The 22,445-nt window shown below is 40.4% G+C and overlaps 1 protein-coding gene across 9 annotated transcripts in view; it reads right to left on the bottom strand.

The window, feature by feature from the left end:
* ncor2 (nuclear receptor corepressor 2) overlaps nucleotides 1-22,445 on the bottom strand; it is an 86,499-nt gene that overhangs the window by 52,873 nt on the left and 11,181 nt on the right. For all 9 annotated transcript variants that reach the window (XM_069524145.1, XM_020093835.2, XM_069524147.1 and 6 more), the window contains exons 2-5: nucleotides 15,492-15,690; nucleotides 14,628-14,740; nucleotides 7,831-8,008; nucleotides 2,484-2,666 (exon numbers count right to left, since the gene is read on the bottom strand). In XM_069524145.1, the coding sequence (XP_069380246.1) occupies nucleotides 2,484-2,666; nucleotides 7,831-8,008; nucleotides 14,628-14,740; nucleotides 15,492-15,599 (582 nt within the window). In that variant the 5' untranslated portion in view covers nucleotides 15,600-15,690. The remainder of the gene's footprint in view (nucleotides 1-2,483; nucleotides 2,667-7,830; nucleotides 8,009-14,627; nucleotides 14,741-15,491; nucleotides 15,691-22,445) is intronic.

The following is a 22,445-nucleotide window of genomic DNA, read 5'->3' as shown; positions in this document are numbered from 1 at the left end:
TCTCCTGCCCTCTCCTCCTCATCTCCAGTCAGGGGCTTCAGAGGGGGAAAAGAAAGCCTCCAGAGGCTCCACATGAGAGCACAGCAAGATGGATCATTATGTGCCGTGATAGGCCTGGATAAGCATCTGGTGAGGGAAACACAGACATTCCCATAGAGACCCCCCTTCCCTTTCCAAACCCACCACAGAGTAAAATAAAATAAACCAGCCATCCTGAGCTTGGCTGACATGATACAGGCTGGCGGTAACCTAAGCCCTAACCCCCCGTCCATTCACCAACTCTGCCACAACTCTTTAAATAAGTTTTACCACGCAACTTAATTACTACAGATGTTTTAATGCTTGAACTGAGTGGGACTGTGAAATAATATCTATAAAAAACACTTGATTCATTGGTGGAAGTAGCTGAGCATCATCTCAAGCATTCAGCGGTTGCAACCCCAAGGATGGCATCTGATCTTTTTTTGGTTCCTTTTGCAATTTGGCAAAAGGAACACCCAGAATAATAACAAAATATTTTTTTTCTATTAATAAAAAGCAATGTAAAAGACATTCAGGTAGCAGGCTTCTTACTTTTATTCAACACCCATCTATTGCAGCAGGTGTAATGTTGCTCTCTGCTACTTTATTAGCTGTAGCTTCTTCAGGTTATCTTGGGAAAGCAAGTTATTCTAACTCGAGTCAAACTAATTGAGCTTATGCTTAATCATAATTTTAAGCACATATCTCCTACAACAATGTTAAAGCTTATTATAATCAGCAAGATTCTGGGCTGTGAGGTAGCCCTGTCAGTCTGTGAAACCAGTGTTACCCTAAGCTGCTGCGGTTTTAATAGTGCAGTAAAATAGTCCCATCAATTAGATAAAAGACTTTGATGAGACCATAAATAAATAAAAAAACAATACATGCATCTGTTATCAATACATTACCCTAATGCTACACGTTATAATTAAGTGTAATGAATGGTGTAATGGCATCCATGGTACAGGAGGGGCCTGCGTGAGTGAGCTCAACCAAACAGTTTCTCCAGTAAACATGGCAGGCTGCCAACAAGGAGACAGTGTGGCAGGGATATGAGTGGTTTAGCAGTGAAAAAAAAACTCCATCATAATCCTCCTCCTCCCCTGGGGAAGCTGTTATTTATAGCCTTATATATTTTTAACCTACTTTTCTCCTAAATAAAAAGCTGCAGAGAAGAGGAGAAAAAAGAGGGAATGAAGCTGCCTGGAGGAGTGTGTGTACAGAATGGTGGTACAGTGAGCAACAAACAGCTTCAAGCTTGAATGCAGTGATTTAAATGGCAAATTTGGTTTCAAGACTTTACTGCACCAATGCCAACTGTAGCTTGGCAAGGGACACTGGAACACTGCACATGAACATTTCAAAGAAGTGAAAAGCTGCGACTATAAAAAAAAATTATAAGGATGCCAGCACTGACCAGTACGTCCATAGGCATGAAGAATAACTACTTGGTTAACTGGTAGTGGTTTTAGTCATGTCTGCCTCCCTGCTAAAAATATGTGCAGAATGCACATGGATTACATCACACTGTCACCTATCATCTTGTCCTATGGGTTGTGCAAAAATAACTTCTAACTTAAAAATAACTAAGTGCCTGAAGCTCCCCTACAAACACTTCAAAAAGGGTGGGTCACACTCAACTGCATGCCAAGTGCCTTCCAAGAAGTTGTTTTACATTCTACATCCACTGCAAAACTAATTTTTGTCACATTCTTCTGATAAGGTGAAGGAAGAATGAAAAGATAGTCTTGGATTTCATGGCTCATTATTTTTCAGGTTTTAGGCAAATTTTTATTACATAATGTAGTTTCAAAAAATATCTGTGGTCCAAATGTCCCCTCTAAAACATCCATCAAGTGTTGCAGTTGTGCTGTAACAATATAACAAAGGGGCTACAATTTGGGACATATTAGCAATCATAACTTTATTCAAACCTCAATTTGCAACATGGTAATAATAAACAGGTATAACATCAGGTTGATGCATGTAGACTATATGATGTGAACACCTGACTCTTTGTAGGCTCAATTCTGTATACAAGGTAGGCTCCAGTGACTTGTTAATTAATGCAGCATCTCACGCATTCCTATGGGTTGGTTAATAGACGTAGGTCATAGCAACAGTCATATTGTGAGATGGCTACCCTAAATTACTGACGACCCAAGAATGTTTTCACAAGCTATCTTTAGTCACAAGTCTTTCAACCTCTCACAGTGCAACACAAGACCAAAAGATATCGCCACATTTCTTTTATGTTGGACATCTATCACTAGGACAGCCTCAAAATCCATACTGAATACCCACCATGATTACTCAAAAGGTGTTCATGGCAGAACTGGATGAGATTCCTCAACAAAAATCTAAGTGCTAAACTGAGTAGGCAAATTTCAGTCTGCTATCTCTAAACACAAAATAAGCCATTATAATCTCAAAGCTATGATCAGATTCAGAGCTGTACTGACCTGTTTCTTGCGCAGCTTGCTGATCTGCTGCTCCACCATAGTGATCTCCCTGTCCACGCGATCCATATTCTGGATGAGCTCCTCCTTAGAGAAGCGAGCCGGCACAAGATCCAAGTCAGGGTCCATGTGGACTGGGCTCACAGGGGAGATAGGTTCCAGTTTCCCCATGGCACTTCCACGCTCCTACGGATGAGTAACAGAGAAAATGTTACATGTTTTGATGTTAAAATATGATATTATATTATCGTCCACAGTATTTTTCAATTTTATTATTTAAAAAAAGTCAAACACAATACATTTAGTCTAATTAAATCAAAGGGATAGGACAGATGTATATTTCTGAAAGAAATGGTAACATGGTAGGACAAGTCTATATAATGTTTGGATTGACACACTTCCATTTCTTCTCTCACCTGTCTTCCTCTAAATGCAAGGACTGAAAATGACTCTGTATGAAATCATCCAAACATAGTCTGTGTATCCATTTGGGAAGGTAACACACACCAGTAATTAAGTCCTCTGGGTAATGAAAGCTCGTGTCTCAGTGTCACTAGACCACACTAATGAATATGAGGTCACAGCCTCCTGTCGCTAAGATTATGCACCAGAACACTGGCAGATAGGTCTGCTTTGGAAACTTTTTTTTGAAATGTGAAATATTCTCAGGGTGTAGAGGCAAAATATGAAGGGTGGCGTCAAATGTGTGTTGATCATATTCAGCAGGTGCTTATTAGCCATGCCTTCTGGTAGGAAAATGAAATTGGTGTCAGTCAAACAGTACACGGTGTGGCTAATCAAATGAGCAGCTGTACTAATGAAAGAGAAGAGAGACGTGATTCACTCAACCACTGATCTTTCAAGTACAGTACTCCTAAGTTGGTGTTCTCTCTGTCATTCAGCAGGAATTTTCCAGGCAGGTGCCAGAAAACAACTGCAGAGGAGCCCAGTCAAACCTCAAACAAAAATAACTGTGGAGAACGTGACGTAATGTCAAGTTTATTTAATTTATAACTTGAGGAACAATACTTTCTCCTTAGTAGTCCACATAGATCTGATGTTTTAGTTTACTTCATTAGATCAGAAAGTAAAGTTCTCTTTTCAGTCAGATTCTGTAGACTGTAAAAATTACAAAATCAGTCGCCAAACACTTTCACCCTAGCCAAGTATGTGATTATGCAGTATCTGTAGGCGAGGCACAATAATATGGCATCTGCAGCCTTCTGGTTTTCATTTCTAGTTTGATCGCTCACATCAGAACAGACTTTGATTGCCCACAGGTAAACAGTCCATGTGGAGAGCAAAAAGGGTGAAACACATCAGTTATTTAATTTACCTGCATTCATATGCAGATAGCTGTTCATAGAGAATAGCCAAAATGTTGTCTGGACCTAAAACACCATGTGGAGTCATCGGACTGAAAACAGTGTGCGATGAATGGAAGACGGTTTTATCCTAAATATCCGCTGTCTACACCAGAAGGTCCAAAATACTACTAATAATGAGAGGCTTATTGGTCATAAGACAGTAGCCGATGGGCTCCGAGATTGCTTACCTGTTGATCCAATCGGCTAAATGTTTAGGATCTAAATGTATAAATAAACCATGTTATTAATTTCATTTCAAATCAATGTCCTTTAATTCATATCTTGGAAGATTTCTGTGCTTCAGAGGGCCTCATGTGGTTAAAGGTTGCCTGCTTTGAGATTAAACTAGTCCATTATGTTGTTTATTGATGTATTAGAAGCTCCCCAAACACTGGGTTTCTTCAGACCAGACTGGTCATCAACAACAAAGTATGGTCTGTAGTTAGCTATGGAAAGGAGAGGTCACCTGCATGATCGTCTGCAATCAAATCCCATTCAAGACTTTGTCTTTCCAACTTTATTTCTGTTCTCCACACATGAAAATGATTTTGAATTTAGCCACCTGCTGTCTCCCACACACAGTGTTCTGGTTCATATACACATTCAAATGTGCTGGCTAAGAAAGCGCAATACATAAAATGCCTTCACGCTTTAAGGCGATTCTCAGTGATCCATTCATGTGCAAAGTAAGACTGGAAATTGTTATCATTACATGCAGCACTTTAGTTAACAGCAAAACACATAAATGGTAGGAGAAGGCCCAGTTGCTGTTTCAGTTTGTATGTTCCTGTTTTATGTATGTTCTGTATGCGACCATGATTCTACAATTACATCCTCCATAAATAACTACATCTGTGATCCAGCTTGTGGTTTGTTTTGTGTTATTTTTAAAGGTCTGAAATGAGGGTTATGTAAATGGGGTAATCTGGACTAGGCAGGCTGCATTACATCCCTGCAGACCTGCAGTGATTGGAAAAGGTCAATGCCAGAGGATGTTTGAGGGCTGTCATAGATGAAGAACCACAATGCTGCCAAAGCCATTAGTCAAATAAAAATCAACACACATAAAAAAAGGAAAAAGAGAGACACAGGGTTATTGAATGGCATGAGCTTGTCAAACACACCACTCTTCTTGACCTCTGTTACAGGTCAGTATGCCAGAAATGTCTCTCAGGGAATTAATTCATGATAATATTATTACATAACATGTTTGTGGTTATTACTGTCACATAAGAGAGATTCACAGAATAATCTTGAGAAATGTAAACATTTAACTCCTTTTATTTTTGCCTAGTGGCTGTAGTTGCACGTTTGTAATTACATATCTGAAATATTTTTGATTAAACTGCCACTCTATTCTGCTGTGAAGTCAAGGACAGTTAGGTGTGTGCATAACTGTGCAAGATGTTTTTGGTACAAAACTCTCAAGTCACCTGGTCCTGTGCCCTGTACCGCCCTCTGTTCGTGTTAACAGTGCAGCAGCAAATTATCAGCAACTACACCAGTGACATCGGGCAAAAAGGTCACAGGCCAACAGTTAATCCCTTGGTCGGGCACAGCTTATAGCTTATATGACCTCGATAACCCTGGTCACATTTAGAAACATTCCACTGCATGGTGTCTCTGGCTGTGCATGCATCGAGTTATTTATTTTGGGGGTTGTAATGTGTCTGTGTTTGTTCTGTTTACTGAGCACCAGCATGTGAGATTCACTCACGTAGTCTTAAATGTTTGTGTTCTAGACAACATGGGAATAAAAACATCCTGTTATTTAAATCCTGAACACAATAGTCGCGCTGGCTTGGACATAAGAGTTCACTGCAGCAGGTGCACTAAGCAACTGAAACTATGACTGAAGTAAGAGTTCCTTAGATCTCACAGTTGAATATCATTATAAAAAGGGAAACTAAACAAGAGCAAATAAAAAATGCAATATGGAGTAAAAGGTTCTAACGTCCAAACAAAGTTGACATTCAAGCCTAAATGAAAAGTAAGGAGTAAGTTGTGTGGGCATCCTTGCTGTAAACTTGAAATGTCATCAGCAACATTTTCAGACTTACGTTGCCACTACTCTGTTTGTACATTGTTCCTATGCCAACGCTCCCCTGAATGTGGACAACTGCCACTTCTATCGTGGTTACATACATTTGTTTTTTATAACACATCCTTTTTTAAGCTTACACCAGACATGCACACTATTAGAGTTTTTGAGCCTGCAACACTTTTGTAATGCTTCTGTTGCTCCTGTTTTAGTTAGAAAATTCTGGGGTTCTGTTTTAGTCTGGGTAAGCAGGAAATTGGAAACAATAAAGCAGCAATCCACATCAGCTTCCTGATTGGGTCTGATCAATCGTGACTCAGGTGACAGCGCTGAAAAACAAAGTCAATTAACCCTTACTTTAAGACTTTCACCTTTCAATAGTTTTTCTGTTCTCATTTTTTATTCAAGGAATTTTGAACATCTGTAAAATTAGAGTTTAGGAGTGGTGGCCTGCAGAGCGGGACATTATACCACTGTAAAAATTAAATTCTCAGTACTTTTCATTGGTAAAATCACTGCAATAACAACACTGATTTGAATAGCTCAAACATAATTAGGTTTTTATGTTCTGCAATTTACTGATACTTGTTACATATTGGTACCAAAATATCTGTGACAACCTAATATTGACAGTGACTGCATATCAGTCCACCTGATTTAAAAAGAGCATCAGCTAAGTCGCTAATTTACTCTTTCAGAGAGGCTGTAACGCATTTGACCAGCATTACTGTTTTGCTGTAGTTTGTCACTTGTAGATTTCTTCACTATCATAAATATCTCAAGTACAACAGCACTTCTCACTCTTTGAACCATACATGGCAAATATGGAATGCATTGCAATTTTGTGAGTCCACTTTAAGTCTGTTCTTCTCATTTGCTTTTTTAACTATGACTGGTGTACTAGGGCGTACAGTAGCGAAATGTTGCTTTGTCCTCCTCTGACTCACTGTCCATGTGAGTCATGATGCAAGCCTCAGCTTTCTCTAATACTACTAGCCTACTCACTCTTCTCCTCTTGCTCTTTGTCCCTCCCTGTCTTTTTCTCCCTTTATCTGTGCCTCTCTACACTCGCCCTTTGCCTCTTTTTCTGCTGCATCTCCCCCTCTGTCATTGGGTGCACTTGTTCTATGCAGTGATTGCATCTGACATGACTTATATAATGGGTTTACTACAGTCCTCGCTGCTCTGAGGGGAATTACTGGCATTCCTGAAAATTGGCCTGCTAACTTAGAAGTTAGTGTTTTTTCCTGTAACCTCTGTTATTGGTGTATCTATTTACCACTCTTGGGCTGCCTGCCTCCCCTGGCAGTCTAAAACACTCTGTGCAATGTCAGGAACACCTCCCCATCAGCAGATCTACACTGCAAGTCGTTTTGCTGTGCAGTTCACACACTTTCTTCCTCTGTCTTTTGAAATCTAGGTCAGCTCCATTATTTATAAATTGCTGTTTCACAAGTCCCTTAGTCTTCCCACTGCTGCTAACAGAGCACCAGCTCCTATTTACAGAATCTCCTTTATGACTTCTGGTGCAGGATCTTTAATAACATCCTCTGTGACTCTGAGGGAGCCGAGTGGGACTCATCCAAAAAAGAAAAACACAGGATGTTGAGAATACAGCATTTTTGAGAAGAAGAATCCACTTGAATCATAATCATTCTAAATCTTCATATGCATGTGTAAGACCCTTGAGGGACTTATAAAATACTAGTGCATTACTGGGATTTTAATATTTATTTAAAATTATTATGATAATCATCTTGATAGACATCTATGTTTATCAAAATACATCTGAATAAATCAATTATCTTACTTTATAGTTAGCATTTTGTTGCATGACAGACCAGGCATTTGTTTCTGACCAAGTCCAGTACTGATTATTTGTCGTTTTATTGTTGACCCTCTTGAACGAATATATCTCAAACTGTTAAAATATTCTACTGACCTTTGCCATGTCCTCTGCCCCTCCCATAGGCATTTGTTGCCGGTGGGATGAGGGTCTCATCAGAGACTCTGGTCCCATGTCTAGACGAGGCCTTTTGATTTCCGCATACTCCAACTCTGACTGGGTGCTGGGATCTGGCAGGTATATGTGTTCATAGCGGATATGCTGTTCTTGTCCTCTGCAACAGAAAAAATACAAATGTCTCAGATAAGAGAAAAGCAGACAAAGCTACTGCAGTTATTTATATGGTTATGATGATTATCAGTTGGTCAATACAGAAAAGGGTAGAATGAACCTTTTACAGAGAAATAGCTATCTGCACCTTTTCCTGTGTACCGATATAAAAACAGAAAAGTGCATTTTTGTTTACATCTGTCATATTATTTTATTTCTTAATTGAATTTGTGTTTTATTTCTATTATTTTTATTAATAACCACATCTATGATTAACCTGTAAAATAAAATTGACATTTTCAGAATCATCAGCCAATTTTTTAAAACCAGAAACTACATGTATATACACACACACATTGTTTTCACTCCCCAATATCTGTATTGCCATTGGTCCCAGAAATTCTTCCAATAGCCATACATGTTAACAAGCTAACTGTAGGCTTGTTAGCGCACAACTGTTAGCAAGGCTATATGTTAGAAGGGCTATATTGTATATACTATACATACTATTCATCTAAAAGCAAAGTAGAAATAGGGTATAACTGAGGCTAAGGTAAATGAATTCCAGCTGATATTGATGAAAATTGAGCAACATCTGATACTGTTGGATGCAGAGACTGGTCCAAATGAAAACCTAATGAAAAATAAAGACTGTGTGAAGTTTGGAAATTTGATGTGATCTTAAAATTTGGATGAGACCTCAGTAGCAGTACAAATACTCAAGTGAAATGTGGATCAAACAGAATGAGAAAATCAATCAAATAGATGGACATAAAAAGAATCAATAAGGTTTAATGTTTCAAATCAAACTGATACCCCAGGTTAAATAATATGAGGTGTGAAGACATCAGCAACATTTAGACAATACTGATCTTCTGAGGAAGAGATGAGCCTTGGTGCTGGTTTTGTGCGAACACTGTGTTCAATTCAAATCCTATTTATATAAGACACATTGAACCACACAAAGACACATTTGCACAAAATGACTGCTAGAGCCTGAGTTCATGCTGATTTAAATCTTTACTGTTGTGTTAAAGGCTACACACCAACGCCAGCTGGCTTGCTTTGGCTCAAAATATCATCATCATCATAAAGTAATCACTGAAGACTATTTTTCTGCAAATTGGGCACATGTAATGGGTTATTGAATCGAGGAAAGTGGAAAGAAAGGGAAGCAAGAAAACTGGAAAAAATGACTCACTGTAACACTACCATCTAATAGTTTTAAATATCAGAGCATATGGAAGAGCTGCTCTTGTGTGGGGCTTTGCAGGCAATGCTCGGTGGTCAAAGGCCACACACACAAAGCTCAAAGGTGTAAAAAATGAAAGCTGTGACACTCCCCATACAGCCTAAAATTAGAGCTGATGTAGATGGCAGGGAATGCCAACAATTACACTGGAAGAGAGGGAAGCACCTAGTGCAACTTGATCTGGTAATGATCTGCTTGTGTGATGCTAGTATAAACCATACTCTGTACATTTCCATCACAATCATTAAACTCATTCCTACATAGGACTAAGCAATTAAACAATATTTAAAAAAAAGTATTGTAATATAATTTTGATTATGACAACAAAAGTCATATATATGCATTGTGCAAGCACAGTGAGGAGGTGAAACATAACTGATCTGTCGCAGATGTGTAAAATATTTGTTAAGCAGTGTTTTCTGACTATGGTGGCACACCATATTTGTATTATCCCTGCCATAGTTTTCTAATGAACCAAATTTTTCTGCGCAATCACTCATGCTCTGGTCCAAAACCTTTTAATTGACCATGCAGTCAGCTCCACTTTCCAGTTTTTAGCGGCTCTGTCAGTAATATTCATCCTCTCTAGTATATCTGACATGTGCGCTGTGCACTATGTCAAATCAAATAGAGCGACACAATCTCCTCCAGCTCTACATACATTTACTAAATTTATCAGACAGACAAGAGAGAGGGCCTGACAGCAGATGAATGTGCTGCTCTGATGAAAGATTTAACTCAATAATTAAAGTATCGATTATTATGTAATGATCAGTGTTGATATTGTAGTGACAAACAAATAAACTTTTAAACTGTAACGTGTTAGAGACACCGGCTGAGAGAAGGAGAGAGGCCTACGCAGTGCAGTGTGTGTGTGTGTGAATGTGAAAGCTGTTACTTCCCTCGGGTTCTGGGATCATAAATAAGCTTCACATAATCAACAGCTCATAGAGATGAATCCTACTTGGGACAAAGCGATCGCCAGAAGTTTCCACAGTAGAATTTTGTAGGAGGAGGGGGAGTGAGATTTGACGGGGCCGCGTCACTCCGTCAAAGTGTTTTCTCTGTATTCCCTTCTTATTCTCTTGTTCTGACAATTATTCATTGAAAGAAAACTGACACACAGACGAGAATGCGTTGCATGAAACTCCATTTGACGCATTTTTTGCCATCTTTTGTTTTACGTATATCACCCATGTTGACACCGCAATGTCAATAGATATTCGGTATGTGGTGCAGACCAAATTAAATCTGTGGGAAACACTGTCAAGTGTCTGTCATTCAATGCTCATGGAGTTTAAAACCACAGCCTTCATTCAGGAGCAAATGTTGTTTATTAACTTTAAAGAAATACAACTGTAAGATTTATTTTTGATAATTCACTGACATGAACATTTTTATCTTGATATAATTTTTGCCCATATTGCCCAGCCCTATTTGTACATTCAGGGAAATATCCAGCAACAAGCTGGAGTGCACCAACAAAGCAGGCTCTTAGTGTGTAGTCAAATGATAGCTTCCGAATGTGAACTGCACCCGCTCCTTAGATGTGGGAAATTTTATTAGCCCACTTGTAAATGGCTCTCTGTTCTTTCTAAGAGAAGAGTTTTCTCCAGTGTGCCCTTGAGGCAGATGCCAGAATGTCAGCGACTTTGCTGCCAGTGTCAAAATGGAAGTGGCTTCTTAAGAGAAGAGGGAAAACACAACCATAATTGCTGGTCCAGGCCCACAATGGCCTAGTGTGTGGTTTTTCCATGTGCCAGAGAACATGGAGCCTTTCTCTGTCTCGCAGAGTGCTGGTGGGGTGGCGTAACAATGGAGACCATCCTCTGACTACCACAGAGGTTTTCACAAGGGAGAGATAAGTCAGTTCAGTTATGTAATAAGCGAGACAGATTCTGCATGTTAAACAGTGCCGTGGGGTGTCAAGGAGAGAAACTGATTGTGGATGTTTATCTGTGCAATGGCCTGAATAGTACTTCGAAAAAGAGAGGGCAAAATTGATATCAAGCTGGTGTGTAACGGCCCCCTCCCGGAACACATTTTTCTGACTCATTCAGTCACACACTTCCTCATTTCCATAGAGGCCTGGCACTTACATAATCACATCATCAGGCTCCAGACCACCCCCCACCCCTTTCTCAATCTTTCTTTCTCCCTCTCCCTCTTGTGAGCGTGCAGAATAAGCTGATCCCCGGGGAGGATTTGTCTGGAGGATGAGAGAAAGAGATGTGTGTAGAGGTAGAGGGGGAGGAGCGTGTGGGGAGGAGAGGGTAGGGGGCAACAAAATACACAACACAACTGTTCACAACAGCTCCATCGCTATCTTACTGGCTTGGGCCCCATTACGACAAGAACGGGGATCTTGTGTGCTGATAGACGCCTGTTACAGTGAAAGTGCATCGGCTGCCAATCTCTCTTTTGCTCCCCAGAGGAGCAGCTCAGCACAGCTGTGAGCGGGGCAGGGACGGCTAAGAGAGAGAGTGAAGCAAGGCTAACTGCACCACAGCTTGAAACTGAGAGCACAGGAGGGAAGGGACAGTAGATGGAGTCCACCACCTGTGTTTACATGGTAAACACAAATATCACAGTCAATCAAGGATACATGAATTACTGAGAGCAGTTTTCTAAAAATCTATTTGTCTGATAAATTATGAAGTAGGGCTGGGCAATAGAACAATAATAACTATCATTAAAATGTTTGCTGTTTATCAAGTGTTTGTCATTCTGTCCATAAAGAAGTTTGAAACCACAACCTTCACTAAGGACTTTGGAATCCACAAGGGTCAGTATTTAGGAACTATGTGGTTAGGTTCATTGTGTCATTTCCAAACAATAATTAAAAATTACAAAAAAACAAAAATAGCAACAACTGAGTATGCAAAGAAATAGAATCTTATAAAATCAGATCGGTCATATTAAAATGGCATAGGACTTAGGTATAAGGGACAACAGCAGGAATTATTTTTGCACTGGTGTACTTATCAAGTCCTACTTTTATACCAATTTAGTACATTCATTCTTCAAGGATATATGAGCATATTCACGGCTAGTGAACACTAATTTTGTATTATTGTTTCTTCTTTGTTCTGAGCAAAGTGGTTACTCTGTCTGGTTATTCTTGCAATAAAATGTATTCTCTCCCGTTTTCAAGTAGCCTGGCTGAGACAGATGGGAAGAGGCGGAGTGACTGAGCTATCGCCTGGAGTAAAGAGGAGGATGAAATAAACAACCAGCACAGTGGCTCACCAATGATTACACTGTTGTGGTTTTCTGACCTGTTATTAAGGAACACTATGAGTAATAACTGAATGGCACATTTTCATCTTGCCTTAAGTCCAATACAGTTACAGAGCAGATGACGGATGCATAGATCTATCTCATTGAAAAAGAGATAAAGCCATTCTTTAAGGAAAGCACAAGGCTATATTATTCTCACATTTTCTGTCAGAATGTGAACAACCCCGAGCATTCTATAAATGTGGACGTGGTGTGCAGAATTACTGAGACTTGTGAAAAGACAAGCACGCATTTGAGAGGAGAATAGATTGAAGGATTGCCAAGGCCAGAATTACACTATTCAGACTTGCAGAATAAGGGCTTTAGATTGGATTCTAAGCCCTCTATAGGAATGCTGAAGGCCTGATATATTCAACTGAAAGCCTCCCCACCCACAGACGCCTGCCAGCAAAACTAGCGGTTTATTTCAGTCTCCACAATGAAACGTGGGCTAACTGCTACTCTCCCATTTTTTGATTTGATGGGTTTTTTTATCTAGTGAAAAACAACTCCACTGATGTCGCACATGGCATCCGTCTTGGAGAAACAGATATTATGTAGAGTGACAAAGAGTGAGTGCGAAAGCCGCTGTGATTGAAGGAAAGGTGTCAGCAAATAAGGAGCTGGTGGGTGGCAGCTGAACAGCGTGGTGTTTATGACCTAGTGTTCCCACAATGTGTGCTAGGCTAAGTTAACCATTAAACAGTGCCTTGTACACAGCTCTGTGATTTACATTGAAGACCATAATCCTATCTGATTGATACTTAGAGACGTGGACACAACACGCAACAGCGACACACACACACCACTACAGAGTCATTCTATCATGCTGCTGCAACTCCATTGCATTCCTGACATACAATTTATTTGACACATCTTGAAAGACAGCCACCACCCCACAGCCTACTGTTCATGTAACAAGTATCTGCAAGCAGATTTCTAGTAAAAATGAACCTTTTGAAATCTAAACTTTTTTCACCTTGAATATTTAACATATGCAAGAAGATCTGCCCTGAGATTAAACTGGAGAGAGAAAAAATATTCTTGTGACTTATCCTCTGCAAATCCTCATGCAAAATTCATAACAAGCACATATATTATTAATAAGTACTCCTCAAGACTCATCCTCAAAAAAGCATGAGTATATAAATAATAAACAACTTTGGTGGGTACAAAACCTGAGTCTCCAGAGAGAGAGTACTATTCATACAATGCTTTGCCTGACTTACTCCTGGTCTTTTGAAGATGGCAAAATTCAGCAAGCTCCATTGCCTTGCAGAGCCGTTTAGCACAACATTACAGAGAAACGGCTTGCGAAAGCCAATTACATAAGGATTACACTGGGGGAGGGTTAACAGTCTTTAGTAGAATAATACTGCATAAAAATACAGCCTGCATGAAGCTTATAATAAACATGCTTTGTCCTGCAGTCATCAAGACTCAAGGACAAACACATTAAAGGGGCCATAGTAACATTTTCATGCGAGTGCTAACAGTCGAACAGTGAAAACCACATCATGCATCTCGTATCTGAAAAATGTATGATATTTAAAATAGCACATCATCAGCAGAGAAGGACATTAAATAGGATATGTAATAAAATAATGGTGCAATTCTTCAGTTAAAGTTCCAGTGATTGTATCAGCCTGGTGTACATAGGGTTATGAAACTTAAAATGTCTGTATGAAAAACAAAGAGGTACCACAATACCGAACTTTGTAAATCATCCTGCTGACCCAAAACAGACTCAAACACCACTAACCTCTTTTATCACCTAGACAAGAATCATGTCAAACAGAACGGAGAGAGTCTACTGAGAGTCACAAGCGTACTCACAACAAACTCAAAAGTTGCAGTAGAGGATAAAAGCTGGCACTGCAACTTACATCTACAAAGGCCCAATTTATGCGACCAAACAAAGATTTGAGTAATGAGTCACGATTAACAGCCTCTGTTTGGGATTTTGGTCAGTGCTACTATGCGCTGTAAATATTACCTTAATAAATGATACAACAGTGACCAGTGCAGTCGGTTATGTAAAAAAGCACAAGGAATCTATAAAAGATACTTTATATGAGCATAGTGAACCTACCTCTCATTCCCAGGTTGAAATTCTGAAAGCAAGGATGGCCGACGGCGATGGGGCTGGGCCAGGTGGGAACCGTAGTCCCTGGCATGAGAGTGGTAGTCGACCAGTCCCACTTCCTGGAACACAAACGACAAAAACGTTTCAGCAATGGTTCTTTCTCTTTGAGAATGATGTAATGGCCTCTGAATTAGAAAAACATTGCCCAGGTTGTTTCCTCTGTGATATCCAGTCATTTTCTTTCCTGGTCTAATGTCTCTCACAAGTGGGGTAACACATACAACTAGTGTAAACATGCACCTCTGTCGACCGGAGGGTTTGTGGGACACAGTCCGTCAACCCTCATCTCCTCCTCAATGTGATGACAAGAAGGAGTGGTAGGATTAACTACATGTGCAGCTGTGGGGATCCTGTGGGGGGGGTAAGCCTTACATTTTCCCTCCATACAAGAACAAAAAAAAATCCCTAAAGTTCAGAGAATGACCTACTGCATCACCTTGAGGCCTCGTCTTTGAAGCACAGAAAGCTTTGTCCGCAGTACATAGACGAACAAAATCTTGATAATTAGGAGATGTGGGTGGAAAGAATGGAAAAGCCTAAAGGTGACTCCATGATGACAACATGAACTTTCAACTCAAGCATCTAATGAGGGTTCTGTGTGCACAACATTGTAACCTGGGAATGTTTCTATTGAAAAAAAACACCAGTAGGGGCCCCTGGGGTCAGACCCTCTCCAACGGTTCAGAGTAATACCATATTTACTAAATATCTATCAAGCAGGGAAAGTCGAAGCTGCAACTACAGTCAAATCTGTAACATGTTGAGGCGCCACAGTGGTGCCAATAAACGCATCATGTGCAGGCCCCTTACCGTGTGTGCCCGTTGCAGCTGCAGCGGTAGATTGGCAGGGTTGGGGAGGTGCCGTGTGTCCAGGCCAGCCCTCCGGCCTGGTGGCACAGACTGGGAGTGAGAGGACATCTTGGCACAGCCGCTTCCTCTACAAGCAGGAAGTGGGTGTGGCTAGAGAGCAAATGTCGTGCATTATTGGCTGCTTCTTTTAGCCAGAAACCTGTGGAGAAAAAACAACACAAGCCATGAGCAACATCATATTGAACCTGTGCACCTTCAAACCTGAGTAAGACAATGCAGAACACATTGCACAATAGGCGTAACTTTTGCTCAGAAACAATTTCATGTTTTACAGCCAAAACTTCCAGAGTAGTTTGAGATGAAAGTGTGTGTCTGTCTGCTCCGGATATCAGAATGTCATCACCTCCTGACCACAGCTGCCCCCCCGCCCCCCCACTGCTCAAAGTAAAGGAGTAAAGAGCTCCTGCACCTGCTAGACTGAGCCCCTCCTTCTCTACTTGCTGAATGGCCCACTGTCCTCACACTGAGGGCTCACAGACAGAGACCAGCCAAATCAAGCAGCTAGCTGGTAAACCAAAAATACTCAGAGTTTAATGGGGCTTTAGAGGCAACATAAATAACTCAATGACAGATAGAGATGTAGGCCTTGAGTCAGGCACTCACTTTAATTCCAGATGACATGATGCTTGTAGAGTGTCCTTGTCTACAAGGAATGTGTCATATATTGATCAAGAAACACAAGGAAAGTAAAAAGAGACATGCATTGAGCTGTAGCATTCCCTCATAAATCCTCAGCAGATTTTTATTCTGCAAAAGAAGTAAAGAAGCATAAAAACAGGGTCATTATCCTTTTACAGTGACAATTCAGACTGCATCACACACAAAACACAGCTGTGAGGTAAGGCTTTGCAATATGATGATATGTGAGGATAAAACAACATTTTTGTTTCATTATCATAAATATTTTATTTTATGCTTTTGCATTAATCTCTTGTCAAAAACACTCTTTGGCAACATTTTTGGTTTTGACTGACAACCAATTGACAATCAAGTTAAGTAACACAATCAAAGTTTGTAAACCTTACACAGCCTTCCAAAACTTCCTATCTTCCATGAAATTGACAGCTACAGACTATAACATAAATGTATCTGTTCTGTATTTGGTTCAACCCTCATCTAATACAATCACTGTATTAGGCTATGTTATATATGATTACATAAACTATTTTTGGAAATAATTTCAAAATATTGTGGATTTCTACGGTGGATAGATCAAGTGATCATTTGCAAAATATGCATGACTGTGCTTATGAACCACAAACAAACTTTTCTTTTACTTGAATGACACCAGCCAGGAAATCTGCAGTCTCAAACTGACATTGATATTGATCAATATAAAAAATATTCTGATTCTTAGAACCAAATATTTCCCAGCCTAAAACCTCAATGGGAATAAAAATGTGATTTTCAAAGTCCAGACAGAAAGAAATATTTAGCTCTGTACTATTACTGTACTACTCTCAGGCAGTCCAAAAAGCCTGTGACAGTAGTAGTAGTAGCTGGACTAATACTTGTGATATGTGTCCCTGTGACTCCTGCCAACAGAGAAATTAGGACTCCTGCCATTTCTATGAGCCACTGACTAATGATGCCTTTCTCCCTCAGCTCATGTTTCAGCAATGTGTGAGGCACACAAGAGGCACAGCGGCAGAAATACGGGCTCTCGACATGGCACTGAGCGAAATCTCAACAGGGCAGCAAAGTGCTCTGGGTGCACTACGATTTTGGGAATTGAATGGAAAAGTCACCACCGCTGAGCCAAACTTGTACACACGTATTATATATGTAAATGACTATGTATAAGATTTGACACAGAATTTAACTGTATAGTTCAATCTGTTTTTCCAAATAAAGGACATCAAGATGAACACATGACTAACCACTGGTGATTATAATGGATAAAAACTGTTTCTTTGATACTGTTTATTTGATAAAATGATTATTAATAGGATATCCACTGAGGGCTTGTTTGATTTTGTTACAGAATCAATAATAATTTAAACCTAAAAAGGATTTGTTTGGTCAAACTCTAAGACAATGGTGATCTTTAAGCTGTGTAACATTGGCTTACAAGCTGGGTAAACTATTTCAACTGATAGCCACAGTTTAATCCTCTTAGTTATCTTTGAAAATGTTCCCAGGCTAGACAAGGTTCTTCTGAGTAAAAACCTCCACAACCACTAATAAACAAGCACTTTTTATAGCATGTGCCTACATCACTGGCACAGTATAACTAATGTGCCCGTCTCCATCGTCTCGCTCTAGTTTTGACTCTTTTTCTGAACAAAAACAGGCACTATCTTCTTGCTCCTGTTCCTTGCTGCCCTTCTGTCACAAACACAAAGTGTCACTTGATTTCAGTTATGCAAAGGGCTCTGTTACGAAAGGCTGAACTCTGCTTTTAAGGAACAGAGGAGCTCTGTAAACATGGGCTCAGAGAGGCCACGGGCAGGAAAACACTGCTCAAAGTCTCACAGCAACTAGACTCTTTGCTTTTGTGTCAAGACGTCTAAACTGCGGCTTTCAATATTTTCAAGAAACTGGTGCAGTAGTGCTCATTTTTTGGTCAGACAAACCTGGATAAACACAGCACACAAAGGGAAGTGCTGAAGTCCTTGAGTAGGTCTCAAAGCGGGTGAAATACTAGATGAGGAAAAAGTCACGATATTGACACAGAATACAAATATGCTCCACAAAGGGCAGAAAAAAAGAGGCCAGCGAAACAAAGAGAGGGTGAGATAAGCCATCCTCTGTCTTTGATGACAGTCCAGGCCGCACAGATTCCCCTGAGAAGGAGGAAAACAAATCTGAACGCAGTCACAAGATCTGCAGAGGACAAAAAACCTGAATCAAGATGAGAGGGCCAACACAATGAGCAAGCTTTGACATAAACTCTGAGGCGAATGGGGCCTTCCAGACGAGAGGCTCAACACATGCACTGGCACTGCTACAGACACCCACAGGCAAGTCAATGGCTCACTGCCAACACTGCGAATGAACTCAGTCACCTCACTCTAGCGTGCTTGCCTTTCTCCCCTTTTTTGCTTTCGTCTTCTCCATAGAGTAGAGTGGGCCTCAGCCTTCAGAGGTGCAAGCCAACATTTCATCCTCTTATCCCACCCCCGCCCTCCCTCTCCATTTTAGGAATGGCTATGGAAATACTAGCACGGAGAACACAGACGGCGTCCAGCCTGCCAAGGAGAGCAGGAGGCTGACTTCAAACAACAGTTTAATTCCACTGACATAAACAGTTAATCAGATCCCTGTCTGGTCTGACTTGGTAAGGAGAATGAGAGAATCAACAGCTTGTAACATATTTTCTGTTAAGAGCCTTGATAGCATGGCTTTGACCTTGATAGAACGTATGTGTATGTGTATGTGTGTGTGTGTGTGTGTGTGTGTGTGTGTGTGTGTGTGTGTGTGAGAGATCAATCACTCTAACAGCAATAATGCACTGTAAACTGTATGTCCATAACAAATTTTGCCACTATTTTTACACTGGGAAAAACACATTACACAATTGAGCTTTTAAGGAAAATACTTCTATGACGGCCAAAATAGATGTAGGCTGCATTCAAAGGCATGGAGTTGTTGTGAAAAGGCAGATGAGTGCACTGTAATGGGCAAAAAGCTTGGTGTGGGAACAACATCAGAAGTCTATAAAGCAGTGCCCTAGAGACTTGTGCTCAGGGGAGGGGGGCTGCTGGGACTCTCAGCCTAGGAATGTGGCACCCTGTCAGGTCTCATAAGGATTTATCTGCCTGGAACCTCATTACCGTAGGGCCCCGGACAAGCAGGCTCTCGCTCGCTTACTCTTTCACTCACTCACCCTCAACACCGAAGTGCTCCCTTACACTATGTCTGCATGCAAGCACTTGCTTTAAAAGTAATTTTAAATCTTTACTTACAGTGTGGGTGGTCCAGTTCACATTTTAAGGTGCACACACAAAGTCACTTGCTATTTGTACCCAACATCTTGTAAAATTGATGTACCAAGTTCAAAATTTTAGATGGGAAATGGAGGCCTCTTCAATCAATGTTTATTTAGTCTTTTAGCAGCCTTACTATGCTTCTGCATTAGTTTCAACCCTCATCTGCAGTAGCAGATTGCTCTACTCTCACACTTTGCCTTCCTTCCTATCCACCCAAACTTCTTAACAAGGAAACAAAGTTCTCGCACTTAATCCACTGACGCTTCAGTATTGGGGCCCCAAGAGCTTTTCGAGGGTCAGGGTGCAGAAACAAGTCCAATCCCTCTCAAGACAGACACCATGGAAACACTTAAGCCTTTTCCAAGTGACCTCACCCATTTTCTTTTTAGCAAAACTATCAGTGGGGCTCCCTATAACACTGCTATTATCCAGAGTACCATGCAAAGCCAGTTAGTGAAGCCAGTTTCTGGGTTACATTTTTCTTTAGAGGAAGAATAATGGTTTTCTTGACTGCTTTCAGAAACTCAGTCTTAAAACTAGTGGTACATTCCTCTTGGTCTATGTTAATAACAGCACTGTCAGAAGTAAACTAACCAAAACAGAGCTAAATAACAGCAGAGAGTCACAGTACAACAGCCAGTAAAAAAAATTGGAGGATGACTGCAAGCTCCTTTAAAAACACTAGATGTCCCAAACTCTAGTGCAATGCCCTTTACACTGCCAAGCAGCAATGCAAGATATTTTACTGTGGGTACATGCTTAACTTCAACCACAGCCTACAAGATGATCACATGCTTATATTTTGAAATATATATATTGCAACAATACCATGCAATGTAACAAACCTCATCTTGCCAGTCGAAAGCTAGTTATTATTATCAGAGGAATATCGTGGAATCCAAACCGGTATGTTTCTCTAACCATTAAAGAACAAATAAGCAAGACAGAGAATGGGTTCAGACAGGGAAGTAAATCCAATAGGTAGGTAAGAAGAGAGTGGCCATAAAAAGCAGCAGGTGATAGAATTATTGCCTTTGTGCAGCTCCTGACAGGCAGGTGGCCTGAGCATTGCTGTTAGTGCCAACAGTGAAAGAACGCCCAAACACCCCAACTGATGTCAGCTTATCCCCGCTCAGCTTTCATACAGGCACTCCGCAGCAACAAAAAATAAATAAATCTGCAACTGAAGATGCTGTGAGAAATGTGTGAACACGCAGTCAACTTTGACACAGCTGTAATTTGTCTGACGGGAAGAGATACAATCATGTGCCTTAACCACAGCCTGTCTCAGCTTTCATTTTGAAACTGACGGAACAACACTTTCCATCATTTTAATGACAAAAAAAAACAATGGGGGTGTTTAAGAAACTGAAAATGGAGGCCGTATTGAGAAGTAAACAATGGTAGAATTACCTTTGGCTGTAGCAGTGTCAGACATGGCTCACCATATAAAATCAAAACGTATATAGGCCCCCATATGTGTTTAAAATACTATTATCAATTACAATGTATGAGAGAAAAGAACCCCTGGACCAGGGTTCACACACAATATTGGCAATAATGTAGAACAAAATGCACTTTTGAAAAAAATACCAAAAAGCTACATTAACAGGACACATGCATTTTGTATCATTACCATTGTTGTTATCATCACACCCCAACCAAGAGGAAAATATTAGCTACAGATTATAAAATTATGTTAAAATGTTTTAAATGTTGAGCACAATCAAATCTATCATCAGTACTTTCCCCACACACAGACTGGGAAAGTCCATGTCTGACCTGGAAGAGACGAGACAGTGGAGAAGGAGACAGGGGAACAGGGCCAGTGACATGCTGGCCTGTCCCTCCAGATGTGGCTGTCCAGCTGTATCCATGCTGGACAACAGAGCAACTATTGGATTTCCTGCCTGTTCCCCTGCTGCCGGCCGCCTCAGCGACACTGTGTGAAATTACTTAAGGCTCTACCCTCCCCCTCCCTGCTGGCCGGCATGGAACCGGGGCCTTCACACACACTGCTTCAGCCAACTTCGACTCTCTGTAACCATGGAGGCAAAGGCACTCCACCAGAACACACTGAGATCCGTAACCTACTCTCTCTGTTCACACAAACATGCCAACACCACGGATACACATGTTATATCACTAATCTGATGGATTAATTATAACCATCAGTAGTTTTTTGGGTAAATTCAATTATAGTTCACCAATATAGAGGTAATGATGTAATGATGTATCCCAACTTCAAGACCAGGGGCCCTCATTTATAAACATTGCGTACGCATCTACCGGAGCTCATTTTTTAGCATACGCCTCTTCTCTGAAATGTTGGGATCTATAAAAACAACCTTTTACGCAAACTCTAAACCACGCGTGCAAACATTTTGGAGACAGGAAAGTGTTTATGCAGACGTGAGGAGGTGAATTAGAGCCAGATTATTGATCCACTTCATAATTAAAAGGTCCAGTGTGTAAGATTTAGGTGAAAGGGATATTGGCAGAAATGTAATGTAGAATAATTCTCATGATATTTTTACAGTTCGTTTCATCTAAATTGTATGAATTGTAGTTTTCCTTACACCAGAAAAGGCCCTTTATATTCAAATACTTTATATTTACATCAAGGGCACCCTCTCTACGGAGGCCACCATGTTTTTACATTAGTCCAGACTGGACAAACTAAACACCTTTTGAGTTTTTATGCCAATTAAAGGCTACCACAATTTCTTTTTCATGTTTGGAAGGGGAGGGTGAGGCAAGGGGTGTTCAGCTGCAACATGTAATTTCAACAATAGATATCACAAAATGCTACACACTGTACCTTTAATATTAAAACTGTGTGTGTGTGTGTGTGTGTTTTTATATTTATGACATCTGTGGCCACCACACAATCTGAAAAATTTGTCAGCAGGCTAATTGAATATTCATTATGTGCTTTAAAGGGGGGCGGAATTTGAGGCAG

Source organism: Paralichthys olivaceus, chromosome 4 (assembly GCF_024713975.1).
Source record: "Paralichthys olivaceus isolate ysfri-2021 chromosome 4, ASM2471397v2, whole genome shotgun sequence".
NCBI classification, from domain to species: domain Eukaryota; kingdom Metazoa; phylum Chordata; class Actinopteri; order Pleuronectiformes; family Paralichthyidae; genus Paralichthys; species Paralichthys olivaceus.
Note: the sequence above shows the minus strand (reverse complement) of the source record. Positions and strands in the feature narration are given on the sequence as shown.